This window comes from Patagioenas fasciata, chromosome 35 (assembly GCF_037038585.1).
Source record: "Patagioenas fasciata isolate bPatFas1 chromosome 35, bPatFas1.hap1, whole genome shotgun sequence".
NCBI lineage: Eukaryota > Metazoa > Chordata > Aves > Columbiformes > Columbidae > Patagioenas > Patagioenas fasciata.
Window position 1 is genome coordinate 2,840,848 of NC_092554.1, and position 13,990 is coordinate 2,854,837.

Below are 13,990 nucleotides of genomic sequence, written 5' to 3' on the forward strand. Positions count from 1 at the left end.
GGTCCCACCGCCCTATTCACTCAGTGCACACCGAGGGATCCAAACGGCGCGCAGTCATTGGATGTTTAGAGGCGGCGTGAACCAATCAGCGTGCGCGCTTTGGAGCCGCATCCGAGGAGCGGGAGAAGCGCATGGGGGTGAGCGGGACCTTCCCAGGGACCCCCCGACCTTCCCCGGGAGCCTCCCCCGATCTTCCCGGGGACCCCCCCGACCTTCCCCGGGAGTCTCCCCCGATCTTCCCGGGGACCCCCCCGATCTTCCCCGCTTATTCCCGCCCTGAGCCCAATGACGGGGGCGCAGACACAGAGCTGGAAACCGGCAGTTTTAATCACCTTTTTGGGGGTAATTAAGCCCATTTGGGAGCCACGTGTGCCCAGAGGTCACCCCAAGAGAGGGGGACCCCACAGGGATCTGGGGGGGGACCCAGGCGTCCGGGGCAGCCCCCTCACCCTCCCCCCCCCACCCAAGGTGCTGCTGGGGAGGGTTTGGGGGGCTGGGAGGGGTTTGGGGGGACCTGGGGGATATTGGGGGGGTCCAGGGTGATATTGGGGGGTCCAGGGGGGATGTTGGGAGACCCTGGAGGGATAATGGGGGCACTGGGGGAATATTGGGGGGACTGGGGGATAGCGAGGGGGCCCTGAGGATATTGGGGAGCCCTGGATGGATATTGGGGGGCTCTGTGGAATATTGGGGGCCCTGTGGGGATGTAGGGGGGGGGGGCCCATGGTGATGTGGGGTCCCCATGGGGGTTTTGGGGACCCATGGGGGTTTGGGGGGGTCCTGTGGGGTTCCCGTGTGGGTTTTGGGGTCCTATGAGGGTTGTAGGGGTCCTGTGTGTGTTTTGGGGTCCCTGGATGTGTTTTGGGGGTCCCATGTGGGTGCTGTGGGGGTCCCCATGTGGGTGCTGTGGGCGTCCCCTGTGGGTTTTGGGGTCCCATAGAGGTTTTGGGGGTCCCCATATGGGTTCTGGGCTCCTGTGTGGGTCCCCATGTGGGTTTTGGGGGTCCCATGTGGGTTTTGGGGTCCCCATATGTATTTTGGGGGTCTCGTGTGGGTTTTGGGGTCCCATGGAGGTTTTGGGGGTCCCCATATGGGTTCTGGGGGTCCCCATATGGGTTCTGGGCTCCTGTGTGGGTCCCCGTGTGGGTTTTGGGTCCCCGTGTGGGTTCTGCGGTCCCATGGGGGTTTTGGGGTCCTATGGGGGTTTTGGGCTCCTGTGTGGGTCCCCATGTGGGTTTTGGGGGTCCCATGTGGGTTTTGGGGTCCCCATATGTATTTTGGGTGTCTCGTGTGGGTTTTGGGGTCCCATGGAGGTTTTGGGGGTCCCCATATGGGTTCTGGGCTCCTGTGTGGGTCCCCATGTGGGTTTTGGGGTCCCCGTATGGGTTCTGGGCTCCTGTGTGGGTCCCCATGTGGGTTTTGGGGCTCCCCATGTGGGTTTTGGGGTCCCCATATGTATTTTGGGGGTCTCGTGTGGGTTTTGGGGTCCCCATGTGGGTTTTGGGGTCCCATGTGAGTTTTGGTGGTCCCATGTGGGTTTTGGGGTCCCCATATGTGTTTTGGGGGTCCCATGTGGGTTTTGGGGTCCCATGTGGGTTTTGGGGTCCCATGTGGGTTTTGGGGTCCCCATATGGGTTCTGGGCTGTGTGGGTCCCCATGTGGGTTTTGGGGGTCCCCATATGTATTTTGGGGTCCCCATGTGGGTTTTGGGGTCCCCATATGTATTTTGGGGGTCTCACGTGGGTTTTGGGGTCCCCATATGGGTTCTGGGCTCCTGTGTGGGTCCCCATGTGGGTTTTGGGGGTCCCATGTGGGTTTTGGGGTCCCCATATGGGTTCTGGGCTCCTGTGTGGGTCCCCATGTGGGTTTTGGGGGTCCCATGTGGGTTTTGGGGTCCCATGTGGGTTTTGGGGGTCCCATGTGGGTTTTGGGGGTCCCCATGGGCTTCTGGGTTCCCATGCTGATGCACAAGGGCCGTGCCCCCCACCAACATCACTAACGGGCGCTAACGAGCCCAAAAAAGGGGGTGAAATGAGGGAAATCAAAGCACCGTGGCTCCTCAACCCCTTTCTGAACAACTTCCCCCTCCCCCCCAGCAGGAAAAGCCCCAAAAGGCGGCGTTTTCAGCCCAAAACGGCGTCACCCGGGGGTCACTCGGGGTCGAGCCACGCGCCCGACTCCTCCAGCTCGCGCGGAACCACCAGGAGGAGCTCGCAGGGCTCCCGGGCCAGGAAACGGCGCAGGAATTCCCTGGGGGGTCACAAAATGGACCTTTGGGGTGCATGGGGTGGGAGGATGGGGAGCAGGAGCCGCCGGGGAGGTCACGCGGGGACAACCCGGGGTAAGATGGTGCCCAGATCTGGGGGGCTGGGTGGCCCCGTGTCCCATGTCACATGGCCCAACTGGGCTGGGTGTCCCCATGTCCCCCCTGGTCTGGGTGTCCCCCCTGAGTTGGGTGTCCCCATGTCCCCCCTGGTCTGGGTGTCCCCGTGTCCCACCTGGGCTGGGTGTCCCCATGTCCCATGTCCCCCCTGGTCTGGGTGTCCCCATGTCCCCCCGGTCTGGGTGTCCCCGTGTTCCGTGTCCCACCTGAGCTGGGTGTCCCCATGTCCCCATGTCCCCCCCGGTCTGGGTGTCCCCATGTCCCATGTCCCCCCTGGGCTGGGTGTCCCCATGTCCCATGTCCCCCCTGGGCTGGGTGTCCCCATGTCCCCCCTGGTCTGGGTGTCCCCATGTCCCCCCTGAGCTGGGTGTCCCCATGTCCCACCTGGGCTTGGTGACCCAATGTCCCACCTGGGCTGCTTGTGTCCCCGTGTCCCCCCTGGTCTGGGTGTCCCCATGTCCCCCCGGTCTGGGTGTCCCCATATCCCCCCTGGTCTGGGTGTCCCCATGTCCCCCCGGTCTGGGTGTCCCCGTGTCCCCCCTGAGCTGGGTGTCCCCGTGTCCCCCCCGGTCTGGGTGTCCCCATGTCCCGTGTCCCCCCTGGTCTGGGTGTCCCCATGTCCATGTGGTCTGGGTCTCCCCATGTCCCAATGTCCCACCTGAGCTGATTGTGTCCCCATGTCCCCCCCGGTATGGGTGTCCCCATGTCCCCCCTGGTCTGGGTGTCCCCATGTCCTGTGTCCCCCCTGGTCTGGGTGTCCCCGCGTCCCATGTCCCCCCCTGACCTGTGTGTCCCAATGTCCCATGTCCCCCCTGAGCTGGGTGTCCCCATGTCCCCCCTGGTCTGGGTGTCCCCGTGTCCCCCCTAAGCTGGGTGTCCCCATGTCCCCCCTGGTCTGGGTGTCCCCATGTCCCCCCTAAGCTGGGTGTCCCCATGTCCCCCCTGGTCTGGGTGTCCCCATATCCCACCTGAGCTGGGTGTCCCCATGTCCCGTGTCCCCCCTGGTCTGGGTGTCCCCATGTCCATGTGGTCTGGGTCTCCCCATGTCCCAATGTCCCACCTGAGCTGATTGTGTCCCCATATCCCACCTGAGCTGATTGTGTCCCCATGTCCCCCCTGGTCTGGGTGTCCCCGTGTCCCCCCCGGTCTGGGTGTCCCCGTGTCCCGTGTCCCCCCTGAGCTGGGTGTCCCCATGTCCCCCCTGAGCTGGGTGTCCCCATGTCCCACCTGGGCTGGGTGTCCCCATGTCCCCCCTGGTCTGGGTGTCCCCATGTCCCATGTCCCACCTGTTCTGGGTGTCCCCGTGTCCCCCCTGGGCTGATTGTGTCCCACCTGGTCTGGGTGTCCCCATGTCCCGTGTCCCCCCTGAGCTGGGTGTCCCCATGTCCCCCCTGGTCTGGGTGTCCCCATGTTCCATGTCCCACCTGGTCTGGGTGTCCCCATGTCCCACCTGGTCTGGGTGTCCCCATGTCCCATGTCCCCCCTGGTCTGGGTGTCCCCATGTCCCGTGTCCCCCCTGGTCTGGGTGTCCCCGCGTCCCATGTCCCCCCCTGACCTGTGTGTCCCAATGTCCCATGTCCCCCCTGGTCTGGGTGTCCCCGTGTCCCCCCTGAGCTGGGTGTCCCCATGTCCCCCCGGTCTGGGTGTCCCCATGTCCCCCCTGGTCTGGGTGTCCCCGTGTCCCCCCTGAGCTGGGTGTCCCCATGTCCCCCCGGTCTGGGTGTCCCCGTGTCCCCCCTGGTCTGGGTGTCCCCGTGTCCCCCCCGGTCTGGGTGTCCCCATGTCCCCCCCGGTCTGGGTGTCCCCGTGTCCCCCCCGGTCCGGGTGTCCCCGTGTCCCCCCCGGTCCGGGTGTCCCCATGTCCCACCTGAGCTGATTGTGTCCCCATGTCCCCCCCGGTCTGGGTGTCCCCGTGTCCCCCCCGGTCTGGGTGTCCCCATGTCCCCCCGGTCTGGGTGTCCCCATATCCCCCCTGGGCTGGGTGTCCCCATGTCCCCCCCGGTCTGGGTGTCCCCGTGTCCCACCTGAGCTGGGTGTCCCCATGTCCCCCCCGGTCTGGGTGTCCCCATGTCCCACCTGAGCTGGGTGTCCCCGTGTCCCCCCGGTCTGGGTGTCCCCGTGTCCCCCCCGGTCTGGGTGTCCCTGTGTCCCACCTGAGCTGGGTGTCCCCGTGTCCCCCCCGGTCTGGGTGTCCCCGTGTCCCACCTGAGCTGGGCGTCCCCGCCGATGGGGGCGGGCGCGGGCAGCTTGGAGTCCAGGTTGTACCAGGTGCCCCGGAGCTTCCGCAGCGCCAGCCAATGGCGCCGGCGCAGGGGCAGCGGCAGCGAGAGCAGCGACACCCGCGAGGGCACGTTCAGGATCAGCCCCAGCAGCCGCGACGGCGCCAGGCGCTCCAGGGACCTGGGGAAACAACGGGGGTTAATGGGGGGGAAACGGGGGGGAAACGTGGGGGAAACGTGGGGGAAATGGGGGGGAAACGGGGGGGAAATGGGGGGAACTGGGGGGGAATGGGAAATGGGGAAATGGGGGGAATGGGGGAGATGGGGAAACAGGGGAATGGGGGAAATGGGGGGAATAGGGGGGGAAAATAGGGGGTTAATGGGGGGGAAACATGGGGGAAATGGGGGGGAATGGGGGGGGGAAATAGGGGGAACTGGGGGGGAATGGGAAATGGGGAAATGGGGGGGATGGGGAAATGGGGGGAATAGGGGGAAATGGGGGGGAATGGGGGAGAAAACATGGGGGAAATGGGGGGGAAATAGGGGGAACTGGGGGGGAATAGAGGGGAAATGGGGGGAATGGGGGGAATGGGGGCTAATGGGAGGGGAAACATGGGGGAAATGGGGGGGAATAGGGGGGGAAATAGGGGGAACTGGGGGGGAATGGGAAATGGGGAAATGGGGGGAATGGGGGAGATGGGGGGAATGGGGAAATGGGGGAAATGGGGGGAATGGGGGGGAATAGGGGAAATGGGGGGAAATAGGGGGAACTGGGGGGGAATGGGGGGGAATAGGGGGGGAAATGGGGGGAATGGGGGAAATGAGGGGGAATGGGGGAAATGGGGGGGAATGGGAAATGGGGAAATGGGGGGAATGGGGGAGATGGGGGGAATGGGGGGAATGGGGGGTTAATGGGAGGGGAAACATGGGGGAAATGGGGGGGAATAGGGGGGGAAAATAGGGGGAACTGGGGGGGAATGGGAAATGGGGGGAATGGGGGGGAATAGGGGAAATGAGGGGGAAAGGGGGAAATGGGGGGAATGGGGGGTTAATGGGAGGGGAAACATGGGGGAACTGGGGGGGAATGGGAAATGGGGAAATGGGGGGGATGGGGAAATGGGGGGAATAGGGGGAAATGGGGGGGAATGGGGGAGAAAACATGGGGGAAATGGGGGGGAAATAGGGGGAACTGGGGGGGAATGGAGGGGAAATGGGGGGAATGGGGAAATGGGGGGAATGGGGGGGAATGGGGGAGAAAACATGGGGGAAATGGGGGGGAATGGGGGGGGAAATAGGGGGAACTGGGGGGGAATGGGAAATGGGGAAATGGGGGGAATGGGGGAAATGGGGGGAATGGGGGAGATGGGGGGAATGGGGGAAATGGGGGGAATGGGGGGGAATAGGAGAAATGAGGGGGAATGGGGGAAATGGGGGGGAATAGGAGGGGAATGGGAAATGGGGAAATGGGGGGAATGGGGGGGAATAGGGGAAATGAGGGGGAAAGGGGGGAATGGGGGGAATGGGGGGTTAATGGGAGGGGAAACATGGGGGAATAGGGGGGGAAAATAGGGGGAACTGGGGGGGAATGGGAAATGGGGGAGATGGGGGGAATGGGGGGGAATAGGGGGGGAAATAGGGGGAACTGGGGGGGAGGGGGAAATGGGGGGAATGGGGGAAATGGGGGGAATGGGGGGGAATAGGGGAAATGAGGGGGATGGGGGAAATGGGGGGGAAAAATAGGGGGAACTGGGGGGGAATGGGAAATGGGGAAATGGGGGAGATGGGGGGAATGGGGGAAATGGGGGGAATGGGGGGGAATAGGGCGGGAAATAGGGGGAAATGGGGGGAATGGGGGGGAAATAGGGGGAATGGGAAATGGGGAAATGGGGGGAATGGAGGGGAAATGGGGGGAATGGGGAAATGGAGGGAATAGGGGGAAATGGGGGGGAAGGGGGAGAAAACATGGGGGAAATGGGGGGGGAAATAGGGGGAACTGGGGGGGAATGGAGGGGAAATGGGGGGAATGGGGAAATGGGGGGAATGGGGGAGAAAACATGGGGGAAATGGGGGGGGAAATAGGGGGAACTGGGGGGGAATGGGAAATGGGGAAATGGGGGGAATGGGGAAATGGGGGGGAATAGGGGGGAAAAATAGGGGGAACTGGGGGGGAATGGGAAATGGGGAAACGGGGGGAATGGGGGAGATGGGGGGAATGGGGAAACAGGGCAATGGGGAAATGGGGGGGAATAGGGGGGAAAAATAGGGGGTTAATGGGGGGGAATGGGAAATGGAGGGAATGGAGGGGAAATGGGGGGAATGGGGAAATGGGGGGAATGGGGAAATGGAGGGAATAGGGGGAAATGGGGGGGAAGGGGGGAGAAAACATGGGGGAAATGGGGGGGGAAATAGGGGGAACTGGGGGGGAATGGAGGGGAAATGGGGGGAATGGGGGAATGGGGGGAAATGGGGGAGAAAACATGGGGGAAATGGGGGGGAATGGGGGGGGAAAATAGGGGGAACTGGGGGGGAATGGGAAATGGGGAAACAGGGGAATGGGGAAATAGGGGGGAATAGGGGGGAAAAATAGGGGGAACTGGGGGGGAATGGGAAATGGGGGGAATGGAGGGGAAATGGGGGGAATGGGAAATGGGGGGAATGGAGGGGAAATGGGGGGAATGGGGAAATGGAGGGAATAGGGGGAAATGGGGGGGAAGGGGGGAGAAAACATGGGGGAAATGGGGGGGGAAATAGGGGGAACTGGGGGGGAATGGAGGGGAAATGGGGGGAATGGGGAAATGGGGGGAAATGGGGGGGAATGGGGGAGAAAACATGGGGGAAATGGGGGGGAATGGGGGGGGAATGGGGGGAACTGGGGGGGAATGGGAAATGGGGAAATGGGGGGAATGGGGGAGATGGGGAAACAGGGGAATGGGGGGAATAGGGGGGGAAAATAGGGGGTTAATGGGGGGGAAACATGGGGGAAATAGGGGGGAATGGGGGGGGAAATAGGGGGAACTGGGGGGAAATAGGGGGGAATAGGGGGGGAAATGGGGGGGAATGGGAAATGGGGGGAATGGGAAATGGGGGGAATGGGGAAACAGGGGAATGGGGAAATGGGGGGGAATAGGGGGGAAAAATAGGGGAAACTGGGGGGGAATGGGAAATGGGGAAACGGGGGGAATGGGGGAGATGGGGAAACAGGGGAATGGGGAAATGGGGGGGAATAGGGGGGAAAAATGGGGAGGAATGGGAAATGGGGGGAAATGGAGGGGAAATGGGGGGAATGGGGAAACAGGGGAATGGGGAAATGGGGGGAAACTGTGGGAATGGGGGAAAATGCACGGAATAGGGAAATGGGGAAACCAGGAAAAGGGGGGGAAATGGGGAGAAAATGAGGGAGATGGGGAAAATGGGGGAAACGAGAAATGGGGAAAATGGGGGGGAAATAGGGGGGAGAAATAGGGGAAACTGGGGGGGAATGGGAAATGGGGAAATTGGGGGAAAAGGAGGGGGAACGGGGGGAATAGGGAAAATGGGGGGAAATGGGGAAACAGGGGGAATAGGGGAAATGGGAAGAATGGGGAAATGGGGGGGAAACAGGGGGAATGGGGGAAATGGGGGGAAACGGGGGGAATGGGGAAATGGGGGGAAACCAGGGAAATGAGGTGAATGGGGAAATATTGGGGAAAATGGTGGGAAATATGGGGAATGGGAAAAAATGGGGGAAATGGGTAAAATAGGGGAAATGGGGGGAAATGGTGGGAAAAGGGGGAAATGGGGGAAAATCGGCAAAGGGGAAAATGGGGGAAAGGGGGGGAAATGGGAAACGGGGAAAATGTGGGAAATGGGAGGAAAATGGGAAAACGGGAGGGAATTGGGGGAAACGGGAAATGGGGAGGAAACGGGAAAAGTCAGAGGAACATGGGGGAAAACGGGGAAAATGGGAAATGGGGGAAATGGGGGGAAAATGGGAAACAGGGGGAATGGGGAAATGGAGGGAAATGGTGGGAATAGGGGGAAAGGGGAAGTGGGGGAAAGAGGAGAAAATGGGGGAAATAGGGGGAAAGTGGGGAGGAAAATGGGGGGAAAATGAGGGGAAAATGGGGGGAAAATGGGGAGGAAATGGGGGGAAAACAGGGAAAAATCAGGGGAAAATGGGAGAAATGGAGGAAACGGGGGCAAACGGGGGAATGTTGGGAATTCCCCCAGAGCCTTCACAAGTGGTTTTTGCTAATGAGCCCATTAAGGAGCCCGTTAATGAGCGTTAATTACCGTCGCTTGTCCCACCAGAGGGCGGCCAGGCCCAGCCCCTGCAGCGCGGCCATCAGGACGTTGACGTCGTAGTTTCCGGTGCCCAAGAGGCTGCGGTGACGCGGGAACCGCGCGCCCGGGGACAACCTGGAACACAGCGGGTACACCCGGAGGAAACAACAGTCGGACATGGGGGGACAGCATGGAACACAGCGGGTACACCCGGAGGAAACAACAGCTGGACATGGGGGGACAGACTGGAACACAGCGGGTACACCCGGAGGAAACAACAGTCGGACATGGGGGACAGCATGGAACACAGCGGGTACGCCTGGAGGAAACAACAGTCGGACATGGGGGGACAGCACGGAACACAGCGGGTACACCCGGAGGAAACAACAGTCGGACATGGGGGACAGCATGGAACACAGCGGGTACACCCGGAGGAAACAACAGTCGGACATGGGGGGACAGCCTGGAACACACTAGGTACACCCGGAGGAAACAACAGTCGGACATGGGGGGACAGCATGGAACACAGCGGGTACACCCGGAGGAAACAACAGTCGGACATGGGGGACAGCATGGAACACAGCGGGTACACCCGGAGGAAACAACAGTCGGACATGGGGGACAGACTGGAACACAGCGGGTACACCCGGAGGAAACAACAGTCGGACATGGGGGACAGCATGGAACACAGCGGGTACACCCGGAGGAAACAACAGTCGGACATGGGGGGACAGCATGGAACACAGCGGGTACACCCGGAGGAAACAACAGTCGGACATGGGGGACAGCATGGAACACAGCGGGTACACCCGGAGGAAACAACAGTCGGACATGGGGGACAGACTGGAACACAGCGGGTACGCCTGGAGGAAACAACAGTCGGACATGGGGGACAACCTGGAACACAGCGGGTACACCCGGAGGAAACAACAGTCGGACATGGGGGACAGCATGGAACACAGCGGGTACACCCGGAGGAAACAACAGTCGGACATGGAGAACACCCTGGAACACACTGGGTACACCCGGAGGAAACAACAGCCGGACATGGGGGGACAGCATGGAACACAGCGGGTACACCCGGAGGAAACAACAGTCGGACATGGGGGGACAACCTGGAACACAGCGGGTACACCCGGAGGAAACAACAGTCGGACATGGGGGACAGCATGGAACACAGCGGGTACACCCGGAGGAAACAACAGTCGGAAACAGGGGGACAACCTGGAAGACACCGGGTACAGCCGGAGGAAACAACAGTTGGACATGGAGAACACCCTGGAACACACTGGGTACACCCGGAGGAAACAACAGTCGGACATGGGGGACAGCATGGAACACAGCGGGTACACCCGGAGGAAACAACAGCTGGACATGGGGGGACAGACTGGAACACAGCGGGTACACCCGGAGGAAACAACAGTTGGACATGGGGGACAGCATGGAAAACAGCGGGTACACCCGGAGGAAACAACAGTTGGACATGGGGGACAGCACGGAACACAGCGGGTACACCCGGAGGAAACAACAGTCGGACATGGGGGACAGCCTGGAACACACTGGGTACACCCGGAGGAAACAACAGTCGGACATGGGGGACAGCCTGGAACACACCGGGTACACCTGGAGGAAACAGCCGGAAACAGGGGGACAACCTGGAAGACACTGGGTACACCCGGAGGAAACAACAGTCGGACATGGGGGACAGCCTGGAACACACTGGGTACACTCGGAGGAAACAACAGTCGGAAACGGGGGGACAGCCTGGAACACACTGGGTACACCCGGAGGAAACAACAGTCGGAAACAGGCAGGGGGGGTATGGGATGAGCTAACTGGGGTGTTAACGAAGGAATTTTGGGAGGACGCACTAATTAGAGCATTAACAAGGGAATTTTGGGACGTTCCACTCATCAGGGCTCTAATTGGGGTGTTAATGAGTGAATTTGGGGATGTTCCACTCATCAGGGCTCTAATTGGGGTGTTAACGAGGGAATTTGGGACATCACGCTAATTGGGATCTTAACAAGGGAACTTGGGGACATCCCGCCCATCGGGGCATTAATTGTGATGTTAACGAGGGAATTTGGGGCCGGGGCGGCCGAGCGCTAATTGTGGCGTTAATGAGGGGCTTTAGGGACATCCAATTAACGCTAATTAAGGCGTTACCGATTAATTACCTCTTGCAGATGTCGTCGGCGTGGCGCTGGGTGAAGAGGGGGCGCTGGAGCAGGTTGTTGAGCGCGTGCAGGGCGCAGAGCTCCAGGCGCTGCCGCTCGTGGTACGGAGCCCCCCCCACTTCCGGGGGGACCCCCCCCACTTCCGGGGGGACCCCAAAATCCGGGGGGATCCCCCACGCCTCGGGGGACCCCGAATCCCCCCCCGGGGACCCCGAATCTGTGGGGAGATGGAGGAGTCAGTGATGGCAATGACGGTTTCAGGGCCCCCCCAAGGTTCCAATGATGGTTTCAGGGCCCCCCCAAGGTTCCAATGATGGTTTCAGGGTCCCCCCAGGTTCCAATGATGGTTTCAGGGTCCCCCCAGGTTCCAATGACGGTTTCAGGGCCCCCCCCCAGGTTCCAATGACGGTTTCAGGGCCCCCCCCCAGGTTCCAATGACGGTTTCAGGGGCCCCCCAGGTTCCAATGACGGTTTCAGGGTCCCCCCAGGTTCCAATGACGGTTTCAGGGTCCCCCCAGGTTCCAATGACGGTTTCAGGCTCCCCCCCAGGTTCCAATGACGGTTTCAATGCCCCCCCAGTTCCCAATGACAGTTTCGGGGTCCCCCCCAGTTCCCAATGATGGTTTTGGGGTCCCCCCAGTTCCCAATGATGGTTTTGGGGTCCCCCCCAGGTCCCAATGGTGGTTTTGGGGTCCCCCCAGTTCCCAATGATAGTTTCAGGCCCCCCCCCAGGTTCCAATGACAGTTTCAGGGTCACCCCCATTCCCAATGACAGTTTCAATGTCCCCCCCAGTTCCCAATGACAGTTTCAGGGCCCCCCCCATTCCTGATGACGGTTTCAATGCCCCCCCAGTTCCCAATGAGGGTTTCGAGGTCCCCCCCAGGCTCTGGCAAACAGCCCCAGGGACCCCCCAAACCCCCCTGGACCCCCCAGGAGCCCCCAAGCCCCCCCCAACCCCCTGGACCCCCCAAACCCCCTGGACCCCCCCAGATGCCCCAAATCCCCTGGGACCCCCCAACCCCCTCAAACCCCCAAACCCCCCAGGACCCCCCAAACACCCTGGGATCCCCAGACCCCCCGGGACCCCCCAAGCCCCAGGGACCCCCCAAACCCCCCTGGACCCCCCAGGAGCCCCCAAGCCCCCCCCAACCCCCTGGACCCCCCAAACCCCCTGGACCCCCCCAGATGCCCCAAATCCCCTGGGACCCCCCAGCACCCTGGGACCCCCCAACCCCCTCGAACCCCCAAACCCCCCAGGATCCCCCAAACACCCTGGGACTCCCAGACCCCCTGGGACCCCCCAAACCCCCCTGGACCCCCCCAGATGCCCCAAATCCCCTGGGACCCCCCACCCCCTTGAACCCCCAAACCCCCCAGGACCCCCCAAACACCCTGGGATCCCCAGACCCCCTGGGACGCCCCAAGCCCCAGGGACCCCCCAAACCCCCCTGGACCCCCCAGGAGCCCCCAAGCCCCCCCCAACCCCCTGGACCCCCCAAACCCCCTGGACCCCCCCAGATGCCCCAAATCCCCTGGGACCCCCCAGCACCCTGGGACTCCCCAACCCCCTCAAACCCCCAAACCCCCCAGGACCCCCCAAACACCCTGGGATCCCCAGACCCCCCGGGACCCCCCAAGCCCCAGGGACCCCCCAAACCCCCCTGGACCCCCCCAACCCCCTGGACCCCCCAAACCCCCTGGGCCCCCCCAGATGCCCCAAACCCCCCGGGACCCCCCAACCCCCTGGAACCCCCAAACCCCCCAGGATCCCCCAAACACCCTGGGACCCCCCAAGCCCCAGGGACCCTCCTGGACCCCCCAAGCTCCCCCAGGATCCCCCAAACACCCTGGGACCCCCAGACCCCCCGGACCTCCAAACTCCCAGGGACCCCCCAAACCCCAGGGACCCCACAAATCCCCCAAACCCCAGGGACCCTCCTGGACCCCCCAAGCCCCCCGAACCCCCCAAACCCCAGGGACCCCCCGGGAGCCCCAAACCCCCGGACCCTCGAAACCCCAGGGACCCTCGGACCCCCCCCCAAACTCCCTGGGACCTCCCAGATCCCCCGGACCCCCCATTCCCCCCGGAACCCCCCCAAGACCCCTCGAATCCCCAGAACCCCCCAAACCCCCTGGGATCCCCCAAGCCCCCGGATTCCCCCAAACCCCCCGGGACCCCCAAACCCCGCCCTGACCCCCCGGACCCCCCAAACCCCCCAGATCCCCCGGGATCCCCCAAACCCTCCCAGATTCCCCCGGACCCCGCAGGCCCCGCGGTGCCTCCAGGCCGCTCCGGCCTCCCCGAGTCCCGCAGCCCCTCCAGGGCCTCCCCGGGACCCCCAAACCCCCCCGGGCCCCCCGAATCCCCCGTCCCAGCGCACCCGGCGGTTCCTCCGGGCCCGGTGGCGGCCGCATCGCGTCCCCGGCCGAACTACAGCTCCCGGCGTGCATTGCGGCGGACACTCCTCCCATGGTGCTTTACGCCTCGCTCCTATACCCCCCCACGACCTTCTTCCCATGGTGCATTGCGCCTCGTTCCTATACCCCCCCCGACCTTCTTCCCATGGTGCATTGCGCCTCGTTCCTATAGCCCCCCCCCCCCCCCCGACCTTCTTCCCATGGTGCATTGCGCCGCACTCCAATACCCCCCCCCCAGGACCTTCTTCTCATGGTGCTTTGCGTCGCTCGGCCAACCCAGACCTTCTTCCCATGGTGCCTTGCGCCGCGCTCCTATACCCCCCCGACCTTCTTCCCATGGTGCATCGCGCCGCGCCCCTTTAGATCCCCCCTCCCCGACCTTCCTCCCATGGTGCATTGCGCCTCGCTCCCTTAGCACCCCCCCCAGGACCTTCTTCCCATGGTGCATTGCGCCGCGCTACTATACCCCCCCAAGGACCTTCTTCCCATGGTGCATTGCGCCACGCTCCTTCAACCCCCCCACCCC

The 13,990-nt window shown here is 62.9% G+C and overlaps 1 protein-coding gene across 1 annotated transcript; it reads right to left on the minus strand.

Annotated features, from left to right (window-relative positions):
* Positions 1-1,684: 1,684 nt before the first annotated feature.
* Positions 1,685-13,561, minus strand: JOSD2 (Josephin domain containing 2). The gene is made up of 5 exons (XM_065859617.2): positions 13,428-13,561; positions 11,046-11,262; positions 8,875-9,000; positions 4,589-4,783; positions 1,685-2,250 (listed from the first exon to the last, which is right to left on the minus strand). Exons 1-5 carry the CDS (start codon positions 13,516-13,518, stop codon positions 2,151-2,153), a joined length of 729 nt encoding a protein of 242 aa, XP_065715689.2. The 5' UTR covers positions 13,519-13,561; the 3' UTR covers positions 1,685-2,150.
* Positions 13,562-13,990: the final 429 nt, after the last annotated feature.